Here is a 16807-nt window from a genome sequence, read left to right on the forward strand (position 1 = left end):
AAAATATATGTGTATGTTAATTTTTAAGCCTTATACCGATGAGTCCCACCTTGTGGTTCCAGGAACCCTGCCAAGACTGATCTATTATCTAGGTTGGGAGATCATCAAGGAAGTGAGAGTTGCCCCCTTCTTGGAGAATGGGCCGTATCCAATATTAATCCTACTTGGTGTAGGCCTGTTGACATGAATGGGATTTAAGTTAGTCATGACTAAGTCCCATTCATCATAATGGATCTACTCTAAGTAAGACAAATATTGGATTCAAACCATTATCAGCAAAGATGGTTCTTGCCAGGACTTCTTGCAGGAGAGGACACTTCAGGGAACACAACCCTTTCCTACCAGAGTCAGAGAAAGGATGTGAAACACACTGTCAAATATCCAGGTCTTCCACTGTCGTTCCAGCCAATTGCATCAGGCAGGCATTGAAACAGATATTGATTTGATGAAATGGAGAAGCACGGCCAAGCTGGGATATTTTCTGATGCAGGACTTCTAATTCGTCCATGTAACAAAAAGCATTCCCAGCAATCGTAAATACCCATCCAAGCCATGTTGAGACATCTGATATGGTGACCAACAATGGGCTTTGTTCAATTATTAACATTATTATTTCTCCCATTTCTACTGGAAGCACCTGGCTACACTCTGCAATAATCCTACTATTTAGGCATTTTTCAGTGTAACAACAGTGAAGGTCAAGGCAACCACCTGTTCAGCTTCTCCAAGAAGGGTTTAGCTTATTCAGGAATGCTAATTCTTTAACAGCTGGCTTTAAAATAAGAATCTTCAATAACTCTGAGGGTATTCTGTCTTCCAAGGTAAACGGTTTCCTGCTCTTTCCTGCCCAACTCATTTTCACTCAAAAAGTTACACCTGTCTTCTTAGGTGGGACACTGAGGTCCTTTGTTTCTTCGGAGGTCTGATGTGTCTGTGCTCCATAAGCGCACAAAGGAACTCAATCACAGGGGTGAGCATCCCTTTCGATCTTCTTCAGAGCGACCACAGAGATGACTAGGCCGCCTCCGCGGCGTGTTAAAAAAAGGGGGGGGCAGTAATTGACCTCCTTGGGCCTCCTGCAGCCAGAAAACACCCGCACAGCCCCTCACTGTAATTTGTGCCTTCCTATTTCTTGGGTATTTCTTATACGCCCAACACTTATACTGATAACCTACATTATTAAACCTGCCTATGCAAAGACACAATTTAGGCAGATGAGGAAAAAGCTATGCAGTTAGTAAGCCTATGCGGCAGGGTCTTGCTATTTACTGTGTAATCTGTACAGCACCATGTACATTGATGGTGCTATATAAATAAATAATAATAAAAATAATAATAATGATGTGTACAAGTAAATAGAGGGTCTCACTATGCCTGCCCTTCAGATGGGAGGTTGCAAATGGCATGTTTCGTGTTCTTTGTTGCAAGCGAGTCAACTTCTGCCCTAGATTCTGGTTCTTGCACGCAAACATGGAGGATGGAATCCAGAGACCCCCTGAGCTGGACAACACACTGCTATAGTATAATGATTTGGGACATTGCACTGGGTTAGAAGCACAGATTAGGCTGCTGCATCAGCCATTTTTCACAGCGTAATGCTAAACTGTTGCAGGAAGCAGAACTGGAGGCAGCGGGGCAGGTGGGTGGGTGGGAAAGGAATGACTGGGGGCAACTTACCCATTCAGCATTTTGCAGCTTTAATAACTACTACAGAGCCAGATAAATAAATTAAATCCTCTACACATCTATAGGGACATTTCATGGCATAGGATTGCAAACAACCGTTCCACCCCACCCAAGTTTCCCTAAGCAGAACCTTTCAAAACTGAGGAGATTCAGGAACACGGTGCTCCGAAAACAGCTGGCTCTCATTTTTAGACATCCAAATTAATCTGTGCCCTCTTAAGCCCCACAGTCCATGGATTGGCAATGCTTTCATGGCGCACAAAACACGCCAGGGCCTTCCCAAGGTTGAAAGTGTCTGTCAGATAGCCCTAGGAAAAACGTTGTGTTTTCTTTTGGCAGGCTGTGGTTATTGCTTTTTATTCTACGACATTTGAAGGAATGGTAAAACCGCAGGAAAACAAAAACATGGTAGCAAAAGTTTTAGAAGCTTGTTGTCAATCAAAGATGGGCAGAACAAGACTTATTCTTCCAGATTGCACTGGGTTGCATTATCTGCATGCGTCTTAAGTTATTCAACTTGCTAAAGACGGGCTGGTAAAAAACATCAACTTTACACTGCTTTTTCAGATGTTCCTATACAGGTTTAGATGGAATACAAATGGGAATATGAGTGAAGCTGTCCTGGATTGTGAAATGAAACTTGATGACTCTGGGATGTTAATGCCCCCACCTCCGGCCAGAGAATTTTGCCCATGACTGCACCTGACAACATCTCCTGTTCTCCAAGCAAGCTCTTAATAACAGTACTGCAGTAGCCGCCTACTTGATGTGGGAAGAAAATAAACTCTGAATCAGATGGGGGAAAAGAAGAGAGAAGTAAATAGGTTGGTTTTTCTTGTGTTATTTTTTTTTTAACAATCCACTCAAGTTATATGTAGCTTGGACACTCTCAGAGGGTTCTGCCCTGAGCCGAAGGCTTGCTTAATCTATCTTCCTCTCCCCCCCCCCCACCATCCCCGGTCCCACAACGCCCCCCCCCAAAGATTGGAGAACAATTCTGCATAAATACATCTGGAAGAAGTGTGTGTTTGTTTCACGTACCGTATACATAAAGTGTGTAATCAGAAAAGGCCGATCCCACTTCATTTGAAGCCTCACAACGGTATGTGCCATTATCACTTTTGTTTAAGCTGTCAATGTGGAGGTTGGAACCTGACACTATAACGTGTTGAGGCATCTCGTCATCTACTTTTAACCACGTCACGTCTATAGGCCTATGGAGAAGACAAAAAGAAGACATCCGTAACCCTTTTGCAAGTCAAGTATCTCGTCATAAACGGTATCTCCTCCATGCAACATAACTGACTTCAGTAACAAAAATCCATCCCTAATGGTAGGTGGACAAAGAGAGAGAGAGAGCACAAATGAACATTCCCTAAATTCCCCAGAACCTAGGCGCCTTCTGGAAGCAGTGCAAGTCCTTTGGAGACAGACATAAACCACCCCTAAATAAGAAAAGCAGTCCATAATATCCCAAGTTTCTTTGGCTTTCTGAATTGCACTGGACACCAAGAAAATAATTTCCAAGTGAGCAATCATTCTCTCACATTTTAAGCCACAACATGCAATGCTTTACACACACCAAGTGTAGAATAATGCACCACACAGGAGAAGAACGGTGTCTGCAAGATGCAGCCATTCAAAAAAGTACCCCCACCCCCAGGAAAGCCATGTGCAATCCAATCCTATGTGTGTTTGCTTGGAACAAAGTCCTACTGAGAACAAGAGGAATTACTGTCAGGTGTGCACGCGGATTGCAGCCTTAGGGTTGAATTCACAGTGGAGTATGGTGGATAAAAAGGTGCTGGGTGGAGCGGGGGAGGAGGAAAGGAAAACCTTCTGTAACTGAAAAGGTCAAAATGGGAGCTTATTGATCAGGGGCGCCTATGCTGAGGCTAACTCATTAAAAGGGAGCCTGGAAAAAGACAAGCTCAGAAGCAAAGGAGGAAAATCCTGGATTGTAAAGATGAACTAAAATTGAGCAAAACCGAGACTCTGTTCCCATGGATAATGTATGATGGGAAACGCTATAGGAAGAATTCCCAGCACGAAAGGTTTGCGTTGTCTTTCCATGCTGAAGATTTGGGAAGTGAGTTTCAGCAAACAAATCAAGTGGACAGATTCTGAAAAGTCTTTATTACACCCTGAAAAACCTGAGACGCGCAGAGTTGTTCAAGAATCGCACCAGGGCAATGATAACTCAGGCTAAAGCAGGAAACTTTTACAAGAGAAAACCTCTTCACATTTTTAGTTTAGGGATCCTGGGGGCGGGGGATAGCAGTGTAACGCCGCCTTATTTAAGCCCTAGTGGGGAGGGGCTTGCATTCCCTAGAATCCTCCCACTAGCATTTTTAAATAGATCACAAGCGTTCTAGAATTTTATTTGCAATCCAATGGTTGTCAACTTTCCTTTGGGTACTTCATATGTCTGGAGCCATGTTACCTGCTCTGCTCTTCAAAGACTGCAGATGGAGTCCCTAAATTGAGGGATTAGATGGAGAACACATAGACACACACTTTTCCATGGCAACATCAGGCCACAAGAGACCAGGGCTGGGGTAGAGAAGCTGGTGACAGCCACACCTGCTCAAGGAAGAGGGCGGCCTCAACGTAAGAGGCCAGAACCCAGGCAGGGTCAGTGAGCAATTAAGCTCTTCTAGAGTGGTCCGGTTTCCAGCTACTTGGACGTATGTACATGCAGTTGACCGTGTTTCATGGCCTCTACTTACTCTGGTTTCCCCTTTACTTGGCACAGAAGGTCAAGGAAGTCTCCTTCTCTCGTTAGTTGCTGCCCTGGGGAATTCTGCAAAACTTGCACTTCAGGTTTATCTGGACATCAAACCCACAATACCGACAATGAGAGACAGAGGGAGACAAAGGAAGCATGTTAAAAACAGGATGTGTTTGTTTGTTTTGGAAAAACAAATGAAAGACTTAGTGCTGCCTCTGGTTCACCCTTCCTGCCCTTCTCTGTTGCACCCTTCTAAGCAGTAAATTATCCCGGCATTTCCCCAAATTAAGTTGACTAATAGCCTCCCAAAGCCTAACATGCTGATAAGGAATCCGCACACCAAGGGCAGCCCTCCCGCCCTGGTTCTTGCAAAATGAAATTTTGTTAAATTGAAGTTTATCTCTGAACTCACTCAAGCTAAAGGAAACTCATTTGCCTTCATGCTGAGGTGAAACGGCAGATTTGTGGTGTTCAGAATTGATACATTTTATCATGTATCATATTTTATGGGCTGACAATACTTTGTGCCGTGGCATATTAATACAGCGGGCTCTGATGGGAGCATTTGTGCTAGAAAGGCTTAGAGGAAGAAATGGCAGATTGTTGCCTTTTGTTTGAACAAAAGCAAAGGCTTCTGCCAGTGCGGATGAATCTCACAAATCCCCAAACACAAACACAGCGAGGGATTAACATGTTTTACACTCAGGGAGGGAGCGCTGAAATCCTTTGGAAAGACCCTGCAGGAACAAGCGCCGAAGTCCACGGTTACAAAGTCCATTTGCCTTCAACCATCTAGTGTAAACACTTTCAGACCAAGACGGCCAACCGAGCACCACATTATACATTTTCAATTACACTCAATCCCGCATCTCTGAATCTGCAGCAACCTTTTAAAACAGATAACAATAAACTCGGAGATACTAACACCTTTTCTTTTCTTATAATTGCTACAGATACTGGCATTGCTTCCCATCCTGGGATACAAATAAGGGTAGGGATACAGATATATACAGTCAGAAGAAATACTTCGTAATTAAGTGTGAGGACAGATTTGCAGACCATTTACAGAATGCTTTCAGGAAGTGTATTTTCTACGCCATTGGGAATTGGACAGATTCGATCACTCCCCAAGTCCCATAGATACAGAGCTTGTGTAGGAGAACAACATGGCGGATTGTGACCCACGATGATTAGTGAGGTAAGTGATGCTATTTGGATTTTCTGCCTCAGGCACCAATGTGTCTTGGGCCAGCCACACATGAAAAGGGAAGACAGATCTAGACGTTCAGGCAATAGTCAATAATTTCTAAGAAATTGTATCACTTTCACCTAGCCTATGAGAGAGTACCTTAATAAGGTGCTCCTTAAGCAGCAAATTTCTCAAAATCTACAGAGTGACACACACAGTTATACATCAACAATCAATTTGTAAAGGTTATTAGAGATCCCACTTGGGTTTTGACAGCCCTGTGCACGTAACACAACACAAAACAAACAGCACATCCTTTCCAGAGGCAAAGGAAGGTCTCCTCTTTTCCCACTCTTGGGGAGATAACAGTAAGTATCAGGTTGTGCTGGCTTGACCACATACAACTTTACATGATCTCCATGTCAAGAGTATTAGATGACGAATGCTTTTTTCTCCCTGTATCTCATAGCCTTGTAACCTGTATTTAAATTCCAGGAGCAAATGAAAGTCAACCCCTTCACGCCTCTCCCTTCAACAGGAATGCCACCTGGTCTCGATGCCTTTGGTAGTACCCAATCACAAACCACGTAAAGAAGAAGAGAAGAGGGACAAGAAACTAATATTATTTGTTCAACATGCACAAAAAGAAAACCAAACACACACCCTTCCCTGCTCCCCAAAAAGGAAGAGATGGCCAAATACAATTAGAAATAAGCTAGTATTTAGACATTTGTTAAAAAGAAGAAGAGGAGAATCAATTAAATGAATATTAGCTAGTAAAGAACTTCATAGATAAGGAAAAGATCCACCAAAATGTGAAACAGAGGAAGAGATATGGGGTTTAATGAGCAACAAAGACCCCAAAGAACACAAAGATTGAAGATGAGACTGTAGAGAAATCAGAAATGAAAGGTGCTAGAGGGAAGGAACAGAATCTTAAATTAAATGTGAAAAGGAAAAAGGTGCCCAGTGAAGAGAAATCAAAAGCAGAGAAAGATGATCATTTTTGCGTGCAGAATGCAAATCTAGAAACAAGCAGCTTAAAATATGAATAGGGAAGATTGGCTAAGAGCATTACCATCGTCCAGTCTGGACAGAACAAGAGAACAGAACAAACAATGGATAGAATAAATAGAAATACTGGATTTTAGTAATATTTGATAACTGAGTAAATGACAAGACTTCGCTAATGATGAAATGTGAGAAGGAAAAAGTGAGCAAAAATCAAGAGCCGGAGCTTAAGAGAAATAGCCAAAAACAGACACGTCAACAGACAAAAACAGAAGGGAAGGGAAGAGTCCAGAAGAAGAAGAAAAGCCACAAGAAATTTTGTCCTTAAAAAAATTAGCTTTAAGGAATGAGCAGACAGCTGTGAGGAAATAGCAAGACAAGATCAAAGATTTAAAAAAAGAACACAGATCAGAGATAGCAAAGAATAACTGAATATCATCAGCATAGACATGATAATTTATACTAAAGGATGGAATAAGAGAACATAATGGAAGAAAAATAAGAAGCAAATGGCCTAATGCAGAAACCTCCAAATGGGTCTCCAAATGAAGGAAGGAAGAAAAAGAACCACTCATTAACATATGAAAAATAAGAAGAAAATCAAGGCAGAACTGAATTATGAAAGCCAAATTCATGGAAAGAAGAAGAAAAGGATCAACAGAATCGAAAGCAGTGGGCTCATCAAGAAATGAATACGGGCACTGCTTCTTAGACAGACACAATTAGTTTAGGAAAATAAATATGTCTTTATAGAAAGGGCCAAAGTCAGTGCGGTACCTTGACTTTTGGTCTTTAGTCCTTCCTGATGTATTTATTATACAACAACCCTCATAGTTGGTATTTAGGGCACTAGAGCCAAACACCCTTATGGGATTCTCCTATCCATTGGTTTAGTTGGTGTTGTTGGGACTTGAAACAAGAAATTCTTATCTCCCACGTATGGAGCAAATATCCTCAAGGCGACTAGTTAAATTGTAGAGCCATGCTTTTCAATGAATGGCCAATGGGGTCACATGCAGTGGCATATGCCTATACACTATCCTAAGGAAACAGGGTGGCCACAGCTGAGATGCTGGCAGCCAGCTCAATGAGCAGGTATGTGAGAGAACCGCTAACTCCTGGGGTGGCATGTCAGACGGTGGACTGTCTTTGGCCCTGGCAGCCGAAGGAACCCCATCAAGGACTTTTCTTTCACCGGCTAATACGCCTCTCTTATGAACACCTTTCCTGCTTGCTTTTCTGAAATTGCCCAATGTATAACTCCTGCAGTGCTGGTAAGAGGCAAAACTCAGAGAAGCTTGGCACCCTAATGTCCCAGTGAAATCAGTGGAACCTAATCTACAGGAAGCTAATTTCATGTTCCATAGAAACCCCCCACTAATTTCTATGGAACATGAAATTAGCTTCCTGTAGATTGGGTCAAAATCTTGCTTGCATCAGAATGCTTGGTCCAAAGCTTTCTTCTCTGCTTTACTTGAAAAGTTGTCACACAAGAGGAGGGCCAGGATCTCTCCTCGATCATTCCAGAGTGCAGGACACGGACTAATGGGCTCAAGTGACAGGAAGCCCGATTCTGGATGGACAGCAGGAAAAACTTCCTGACTGTTAGAGCAGTACGACAATGGAACCAATGAACTAGGGAGGTTGTTGGCTCTCCCACACTGAAGGCCTTCAAGAGGCAGCTGGACAGCCATCTGTCAGGGATGCTTTAAGGTGGATTCCGGCATTGAGCAGGGGGTTGAACTCGATGGCCTTATTATAGTCCCCTTCCAACTTTACTATTTTATGATTCTATAAGTTAGGCAAAAGAGTCACTTAGCAATGAGAGATCAGACATGAATTTGGAAACAAGAATTCTGTTGCTACAGTTGTGCATGAAAAACAACCAGCTATTATGACAGCTGGATTGACTACATTCTCTTAGTTCAGGTTCATGTACCACAGCATTTGTGATCCAGACACATGATCTCCGTAACTGATGTTATTTATTTATTTATTTATTTACAATATTTATATACCGCTCCCCATTCAGAGTTTAGGAGTGGTGGACAAAATAAAATAGAATAAAAACAAAATGAAAACACGTTAAGTACAAAGTGCAAAATGAATCACAGCTGGTCATTAAGGGAAGGCTTCCTGGAACGACGACGTCTGGAAGGAATAGAAAGTTGGTGCCTGCCTGACCTCCAGAGGCAGGGAATTCCATAGGAGGGCCCCCATCACACTGAAGGTTCAATATATTCATGCATGTGTAGCTACGCTAGGACTGCAACCAACAGAATGGATGAATATCCACTTTCATTTATATAATCCAAAGTACTTTCTAAAAAAGCAATAGACTTTTAATCCAAAGCTTTGTGTAGGGCTGGTAAAAGGATTTTATGGTCAAGAATGCCAGCCAGAGATGGAACCATCAAAGCAGGGACAACCTAACTGCATAAGCAACCCAGGCGGTCACCTTCAGGCATCAACCACAGCAAATGGGCCGAGAGTGGTGTCTGAATATCCTCTCTATTACAGTGCAAGGGATGCTAGAGTATATTTTTGGAATCACACATTGCAATCACTTTAGACACAAAAATGCATTGGGCCAGACCTGTTTCCAGTGCACCCCTAGGAAGAACACAGGATTTAACTTGGTGTTAGTATTCAAGTAAGGGTGGTGGTGGAATACATCCCTGCCACCCAACTGTATTATTTTCTTATCCTCTCACAGAATGATAGACATTTAAGACCAAAAGTGAAGCCTGGATTGGCTATGTGCTGTTAGGTTTTTATTTCCTCTCTTTTTGTTGGAGATGTCCTGCACTCTTCTTGTTAAAGCAGCCTGTTAGGGACTGTAAACCCTACAGCCTTTTGCCACCAATTATACGTACTGTTACCGCGTGGGGTCATGCGATAGGAAAAACGGCCTATGTCAGGCAGCAGGCCGTGATGCATTCCGGTACCAAATGACTGCGCAAAGACGTGGCTTCGTGTTTTTTATTCCAGAGCTTGGCTTTTTAGTCACACTGAAGAACAGAGGCCTCTGGGCTTTGGTTTGGGTGTAATTATTTCCCATTTTAAACCATTTAACTGCACACTCGCTGTGACTGGGAGTTATGCTCATAGGGCCAGGCTCTGCTATACTCTACCATTCTTCGTTTGCAGCAAGATTCCTCAGAGAAAGCCTTATTAATGAGCTCGCAAACGAGCACCCAACTGGGAAATGTCACAAACAAGAGAGGCTAATGCTCCAGAAAATCAAATAACTGAACACTTGGCTGATCGTGGTGCCTTTCATATTTACAATAATAGTAATAATATTATAAAAAACCCTTTAAATCACATATTCTGAAAGGGTCAACACCTCACTGAACAAAACAACTCATTTATTTATGTTCAGAAATCTCCAGATGATAAATTATATTGATGTTAATCACTTCACTGCATACTATTGCAATTAATATTTGCACTCACCAGAAACATGCAGATTATTAAAGCACGAGGCGCCTGCATATGGATGGGTTCCTTTCTTTCTATCCTTTTTTTTTTGGTTTTGTTAAAACATAATTGGGCACAGGGAATTCTCTTGGTATAAACAACAAACAGAGGTTACGGTAGTTTCCCTGGGTATAGACTTTTATAAACATGCATGTAGACATTATAAATATCTGTGTTCCATTAATTATGACTTAAGTCTGCACTACTTCTCCTGTGGCTGGAAGACTCAGCGCCGCACTGCCTGCCTGCCTCCCCCTCCGCATCACATACATAACAAAGGAAGGCGAGGAAAGGGCTTCAAAGGCAAGGGATGGGTTTTTAACACAAAGCATGCTGGGCTGAGCTCCCTCCCTCTTCTCTGTTTGTTTAGCTCAAGCCGTTAATGATGTCTTAATGTATTTTGATGCTCCATTTCCCTTTTTAAAAATTATATTTACACACAGCCTCCTTCTCAACCAACATGGGAAGCTGTTAATTCGCAGCAGGGCAGGGCCAGTGGTTGCTAGCCACTTTCCCCTCGACGCACTGCACTGGTGCGATGCCACAGAGTAACCGAGTAGCTGTGGACCATTGCTCAAGTGCAAAGGCAACCACCGCTACGCATCCCTGCAGTAGACAACGTCAACTTCAGCTTTGCCCCTCAAAGTATTCCTGAGATATTCCACTTCACGTTACAGGATGCCTGTTGATAGAGCTGTCATATTACCCATCTTCTGTGGGGCTTTTGGCAGCATCTACTTCAAAATACCTAAAATGACAGACTTCTGCAGCCTTTTCCACTATAGGAAAGCACCATCCGAAACCTTCAGGAGATGGTCACGTTTAGGAACACGTGAAGGCAGGTCCACCTCGAGAGCTTCAGGAATCATCAGCAAGATGGGGATAGTTTTGTGCAAGTGGGTTTAGGAGATTTTTCAGTTTTACCTGGTCCATTATGCTTCTACTCAACAGAATTCAGTGATACAACCAAACAAGTTCCCAAAGTTCTCATAGTAAAGTTGATACAAATAATAAAAAGAAAACCCAAATCCATAATTTCATTTGAGCTGCAGCACAAAAAAAAGTTGAAATGAAATGTTCATAAAAACCTTAGTTAAATAGGTCAAACTTGTCAGCCGGAGATCTCGCATGCTGACTTCCAACAAAGTGAATTTGTGCCGCAGGAGGCAAACTTCTAATGGAATTACTGACAGGCCTAGAACAATAGCTGCAGCAGGTATATGGACAAAACCTCTCCTTACAAACATTGTGATTACCATATTCAAAGGGCTCTTGTCAGGAGCAAAACTCAGCCATCTAAATGAAGGTTTACTGTATCAATTTAAAGCCCTCCCCCCTCAAATGGGCCTATGAGTGAGAGTATTCCTTAATGACTTGCGAAGGCACAGGCACGCCAAACTCAACGCAGAAATATATGGAAGGAGAAACACGCTCCTCACTTCTCAGTCAGAATTCACTTTTCTCTTTTATAGCCTGTTTTTGTTTGATTGTTGCCCTCACAGTAGAGTTTACTTTGATTCCTGGAATTTGCACTTCATAGAAGCATAATTTGTGGCTTATTTTTTCTGGACAACAACAGACATTCGAGGTCTTGCTGTAAAGTTGAGGAGGCACAGCCCTAAGGCTGCCGCTGCCACCACTTCCGGTTCCTTCTGTGGCCTTCTACACCTGCGGGATACAAAGGAAGTCAACACTTTGGGGCCAAATGGCCACGTGCCGTCAGACTTGCAGCCAGAACACCTTTTGTTTGTTTTGAGAATGCGCAGGCACGCGGCCTTGAGGTGGCACAATTCTTCCTCCCCTGCCCACACAAGAGGAGAGGAGGGGTCATTCTACCCTTCCCATGCAATGTGAGGAGACTGGAAGTTCCCAGTTGTAGTATGCAATAAACCACGGTTTATCCTGGTTTTGAGAACAAACCACAGTGTGCTCCACTGTTGCCAATTGCGACCAGAACCTTTCAACCCCCTCCTCTTGTACATGAAGGGGCAACGGGAGCCCAAGGCTTTGCTCTGCTCACTCTCATAAACCATGTTTTACTGCTTCACCTGAATTGGCTCCATAGCGTAGCGTTCCCTTCACAGATGCTTGCTTAACCGTCTTCTCAAAGCTTCCAAATAGGGGTGGAGTGAGGTGGTCTCGGAAACGCAAGCTGAATCTAGCATGTTGCCATTCTAAAAGGCCTCTTCCAAATTTAGCTCTCTTTCTTCTGCTCTTGTACAAATGTTAACATGCGCCTGAATATTCAGGACTTTGAGCAAACAATAATTAGCTCACTGCCTTGAAAAAGCTCCGTAGATAATTTGAATTTTGCCTGCTAATACCTTCTCTTTTATTACAAGCCACTTCCTGCTGAATTCCATCTTGTACTAAGTACACCGAAGTGAGAAAATCGCTCGCTGTGACTGTGCATTCATTGGTGCGGCTCTCTTGATCACAGAGGTAGGTGCCAAAAAGGGAACTGTTGGGTCGGGTCATACGTGAACCATGCAGGGATTTATCAGGTTCAGGTTCTTTAACGTCCCCTTCCTCAAGGTCTACCTCCCCCATCCTCTCCAAGAGGGCAAATTTGGGAACGTGGCCTTTGATATAGTGCTGCAATCTCACGGTACGCCTTGCTTGGCACATCAGCTTGCTCTATGCCTGGTGGTGACAGAGCAGTCAGGTGATATGTGTGAAGTGGTAATTGGGAGGGCTACGCTTTGCTCTGATTGCAAATCTCAGGGTCCAGAAAGCACTGGAGAAAGCATGACAATTAGGCCTGATTTTATAAGTGGTATTTCTCTGAAAGGCCTGATGTGGAATCAAAGGCTGCGGTGACATCAGGCAGCAGATGAGTGGACTATGCGTTATTCGGCACCTCCCTGGGGGAGGTGGGGGTGGTAAAGGAGGGGGGCACCCAGGCTCAGCGTTATGAACATCAGTTACAGAGAGGGAAGGAAGAGGAGGTATTGCTGTGCTCCAATATCACACTTGGCACACTAGCAGGGCTGGCCCAAGACACATTTTAGCCCCGGGGGCAGAAAATGCACACGGCGTGCCACCTTCCTGCTATTCCACATTGGGCATAAGCCATGTGGAAGTTTGCCAGCACAAGCCTCACTGGAATGAATAGGAGGTGTGCGGTTCCCCCATTCATTTCAATGAGGCATGCGCAGAAGAAGTTACTGCTGGGCTGGGCCATATCTCAGGCACGGGTAGAATCTCAGGATCTACTTTATGGTTTATTTCATTAGGACCCTAAGGTCAGGCAGTGAGAGCCAAGTGCAAAATGGTGGTCTGGGGGTGGGGGCAGAACCAACTGCATACTGCACCTCATGACCATATATCACGATGGCTGGCCTGTAAGTGCAAATCGACATCTGAGTTATAACAGATCAGGGTTTCTAACAGCTAAACCGGGGGCCTTGGAAGGCCTTGGCCTTGGATCTCTTCTCGATCCTCCCAGAGTGCAGGACACGGAATAACGGGCTCAAGTTAAAGGAAGCCAGATTCCGGCTGGACATCAGGAAAAACTTCCTGACTGTTAGAGCAGTGCGACAATGGAATCAGTTACCTAGGGAGGTGGTGGGCTCTCCCACCCTAGAGGCCTTCAAGAGGCAGCTGGACAACCCTCTGTCAGGGATGCTTTAGGGTGGATTCCTGCATTGAGCAGGGGGTTGGACTCGATGGCCTTGTAGGCCTCTTCCAACTCTGCTATTCTATGATTCTATGATTCTATGATTTACAACTGGGAGTCAGGAACTGGCAAAATAGAACACCCGGGTTCTGCCCAGCCCTGTCCTATGGGTCAGATTTGTTTGCATCCTGCTTTGCTGGCCTTAATCTGTCACTTGAGGTAGCTGCCTTGTCTTGTAAAATTTGCTCCCCAACCTGACCAGGTGCACTTCTACAACCACAGGTGGCCTTGCGACATTTGAAGCAATGGTGTTTTTGCAAAAACAGTTGCTCTCCTGTTTTTGCCCGAATGGGCACATACATGTGACTCTGTGTGCGTGTGGGTGTTTAAGCTTTTTTGATCAGACCTAACAAAGGTGCTAATGTATTATTAAAGCTAATGGAGCTCTACAAGAAATGTTAATGGACATTAAGTTTGCATAAATGAATTACACATTAGCACACTGGCAAGACAGCTTACGATCTGCCAATTTAGGTAATATCTGATGGTTTTTGTTTTCCCATTATAGGGACGTTACTTCCCCAATACTTTCGGGCGATATGAAAATTGTAAGCAGAATGCTCATAATGGAACAACATAATGAAGTAGAAGAAATAAATTAACACGGGGGGCGGGGGCTCTTTGTGTAACGTTATGGTTGAGCTGCATATACAAAAGACATTCTGAATCATCTCCTGATACCCTTGCTTCATTTCTGCTCCTTTGTGAAAAGAAAGAGGTAAAGGGGAGCTGCTATCTTGTTCACTGTTCCTCCTCCTTGCATCGGAATTGTATACCGTCTAAACGACGTTACCCCGGTTGGAGCCCAGCCCGTCTCTACAGATGCCAATCCTTTCTGCCTGGATTCTGCTCATCCTTTCGTTGGAAGCAGCAAGGAGGCAACATTCATTCGCCCAGGCACCCCAGACCACCCTCTGGCCCTCTTACTGCCTGAAACGGAACAGCATGCCTTAATGCCCAACCCAGGAATTTACTCAGCAGGATTTGCAAGAAGTTATTCTGTAATAATAATATTTATAGTACAGCATGATTATATAGCACATTTGAGTGTTCAGAAGTGCTCCACATATACTACTAGTAATCCAATACAATGGCCCTATAAGGTAGGGCAATATTGATAGCTGAATAACTGAAGAAAGGGGGGTGGGGGCCCCTCTTTCGTTTTAGGCCTACACCGAAAAAGGAAATGTGCCCATGATGTCAGGGATCCTGGAGCGGCGGCATAATTTGGTCACAAACTGAGACTTGCTACCATGTAATGTTGAAACAGCTGAGAAAGCATGCCTAAGGCCACCAAGCTAATTTGTGGCTGAGGTACTATACGAACAACCCAGAAAGAGAACCTATGGTTTGTCGTTTGGTTGTGAACTCTGGATTGTTTAAACCATGGTTTGTTTACATGTGAACCCAGAACCATGGGTTGTTTCACCAGAAAAAAACTAGCCACTGTACATGCCAGCACTACAGTGCTGCAAAAGCATTTGGGCACAAAGAGGTAGTGGAAGAAGGTGGAGGAAAGCAAACAACCTAGGGGTTGGGAAAACAAACCACCATTTGTTTGATCATCTGCCAGAAAAACCCATGGGTACGGCAGCCCACCGTAGGTTAACCATGGGCTAAATAAACCTTGTGTTAACATTATGAGTGAACCAGGTCCATGCGGAGTCGAAGATTGGAGGATAAGAACGACTTAATTGGCAAATAGCAACACAAAACTGGCAGCTAAAGCCTGAAACCAACGCACAATACTGTGAATCTCAAATTTAATGGTAAAAAGCATTTGTACGCTGTTAAAAAAAGTAAATGCCTAGCTAATGGCTTTGGGCTTCTTTTTACCCAAAAAGCTTTTGGATGGCAGAAGATTTGTGATTCTGGTACTCACACATGACATCTAGGTAGTACTTGGTCTGCAAGTCTTTGACGGCTGGATGGTCTACCTGACAGACAACAGGAACCCCATCGTCCTCCCGCTTGACCTTCAACGAAAGCTGGCTGGTCACTGTGTACATGTCTGACCACTGCTCCATTTCTATTTTGCCTGAAAAATAGAGGAGAATGGGGAGGCAGGAGAGCAGGTAAGAGGCAAATGATTGGACACGGCCTTCTCAATCCAATGGCTGTGTGTCACTGCATTTGTGTATGATTTCCATCTGCAATGTCACTTGTACAACCTGTACTTGCTTAGTGTAGAGGCTGTGCAAAACCCACTTTTGCATTAAAGCAACAACAACAGAAGCCCCACTGCGCACACATCCACCTGTTCAGATCCACTTGCATCAAGCGTGGGGCATTGATGGCCTGAATGGAGGAGAAAGAACCAACTCCTCTTGGTTGACAAGACGTTTCTGTGCCTGGTTGTCATGTCTAACCCTACTGCCCCTGTTTTGGGAGAAGGTGTTTCGGGTAATCAATCAGAATCAGATTTGGAACTGGAGTTGGCGAAGCCAGAGACCGGCCAGCCTGCGCCAATGGGGGAGGGAGCTCTCACGGGCAGTTCCCCAGCTGGGAGTCAGCCCTCTCCAGCGCTTATCTCCTCAAGGCCAAATCCTACACACCCAGTGGGAAGTGAGCTTTCTTCCGGAGGCGAGCGTCCCGACAAGCTAGCTGGTGCTAGGGTCCGCTGGAAGCTAAAACACACGGTGCGGAAGGAAGGCGTGAGAAAGTCAGTTCGACTGGGTTTGCGCCAGAACCTGCCTCCACACCAGGCTCTCTGAAGTTATGGGCGTTTGGGAAGGGGCTTCCTCTCCTCCTTGATCGGACAATTGTCTCGCTTAGTTTGCATAGTTTTGCCTAGGGGAAAGCTTCCAAGAGAAACTCTCTTCAGGTAGAAGAGATGTTTTCTGCTTAATAAAAGCTTTGTGGATTATCTAGCAGGCCTCGTCATTTGCCTCCCATCAAAAGCAGGAGTTTTCTGAGAAACACAACACCGTTGCTCTAGAGGCAAGTGTTAGTTGCCAAAAGTGCCCAGGCAAGTGCCCAGGTTGAGAACAGGAATACGTAGTGTTAAGGAGGGAAACAGGAGCAGGGT

General features: G+C 44.1%; 1 protein-coding gene across 7 annotated transcripts in view; it reads right to left on the reverse strand.

Moving 5' to 3' along the window:
• The window catches only part of CADM1 (cell adhesion molecule 1), a 193069-nt gene that overhangs the window by 45338 nt on the left and 130924 nt on the right, over nt 1-16807 (reverse strand). For 6 of the 7 annotated variants that reach the window (XM_063139183.1, XM_063139182.1, XM_063139180.1 and 3 more), the window contains exons 5-7: nt 15662-15817; nt 4416-4515; nt 2728-2900 (exon numbers count right to left, since the gene is read on the reverse strand). In XM_063139183.1, the coding sequence (XP_062995253.1) occupies nt 2728-2900; nt 4416-4515; nt 15662-15817 (429 nt within the window). Of the gene's footprint in view, nt 1-2266; nt 2473-2727; nt 2901-4415; nt 4516-15661; nt 15818-16807 lie in introns of those variants that run through there. The other variant, XM_063139184.1, reaches the window with a different exon arrangement.

This window comes from Elgaria multicarinata, chromosome 12, assembly GCF_023053635.1.
Source record: "Elgaria multicarinata webbii isolate HBS135686 ecotype San Diego chromosome 12, rElgMul1.1.pri, whole genome shotgun sequence".
Lineage (NCBI taxonomy): Eukaryota > Metazoa > Chordata > Lepidosauria > Squamata > Anguidae > Elgaria > Elgaria multicarinata.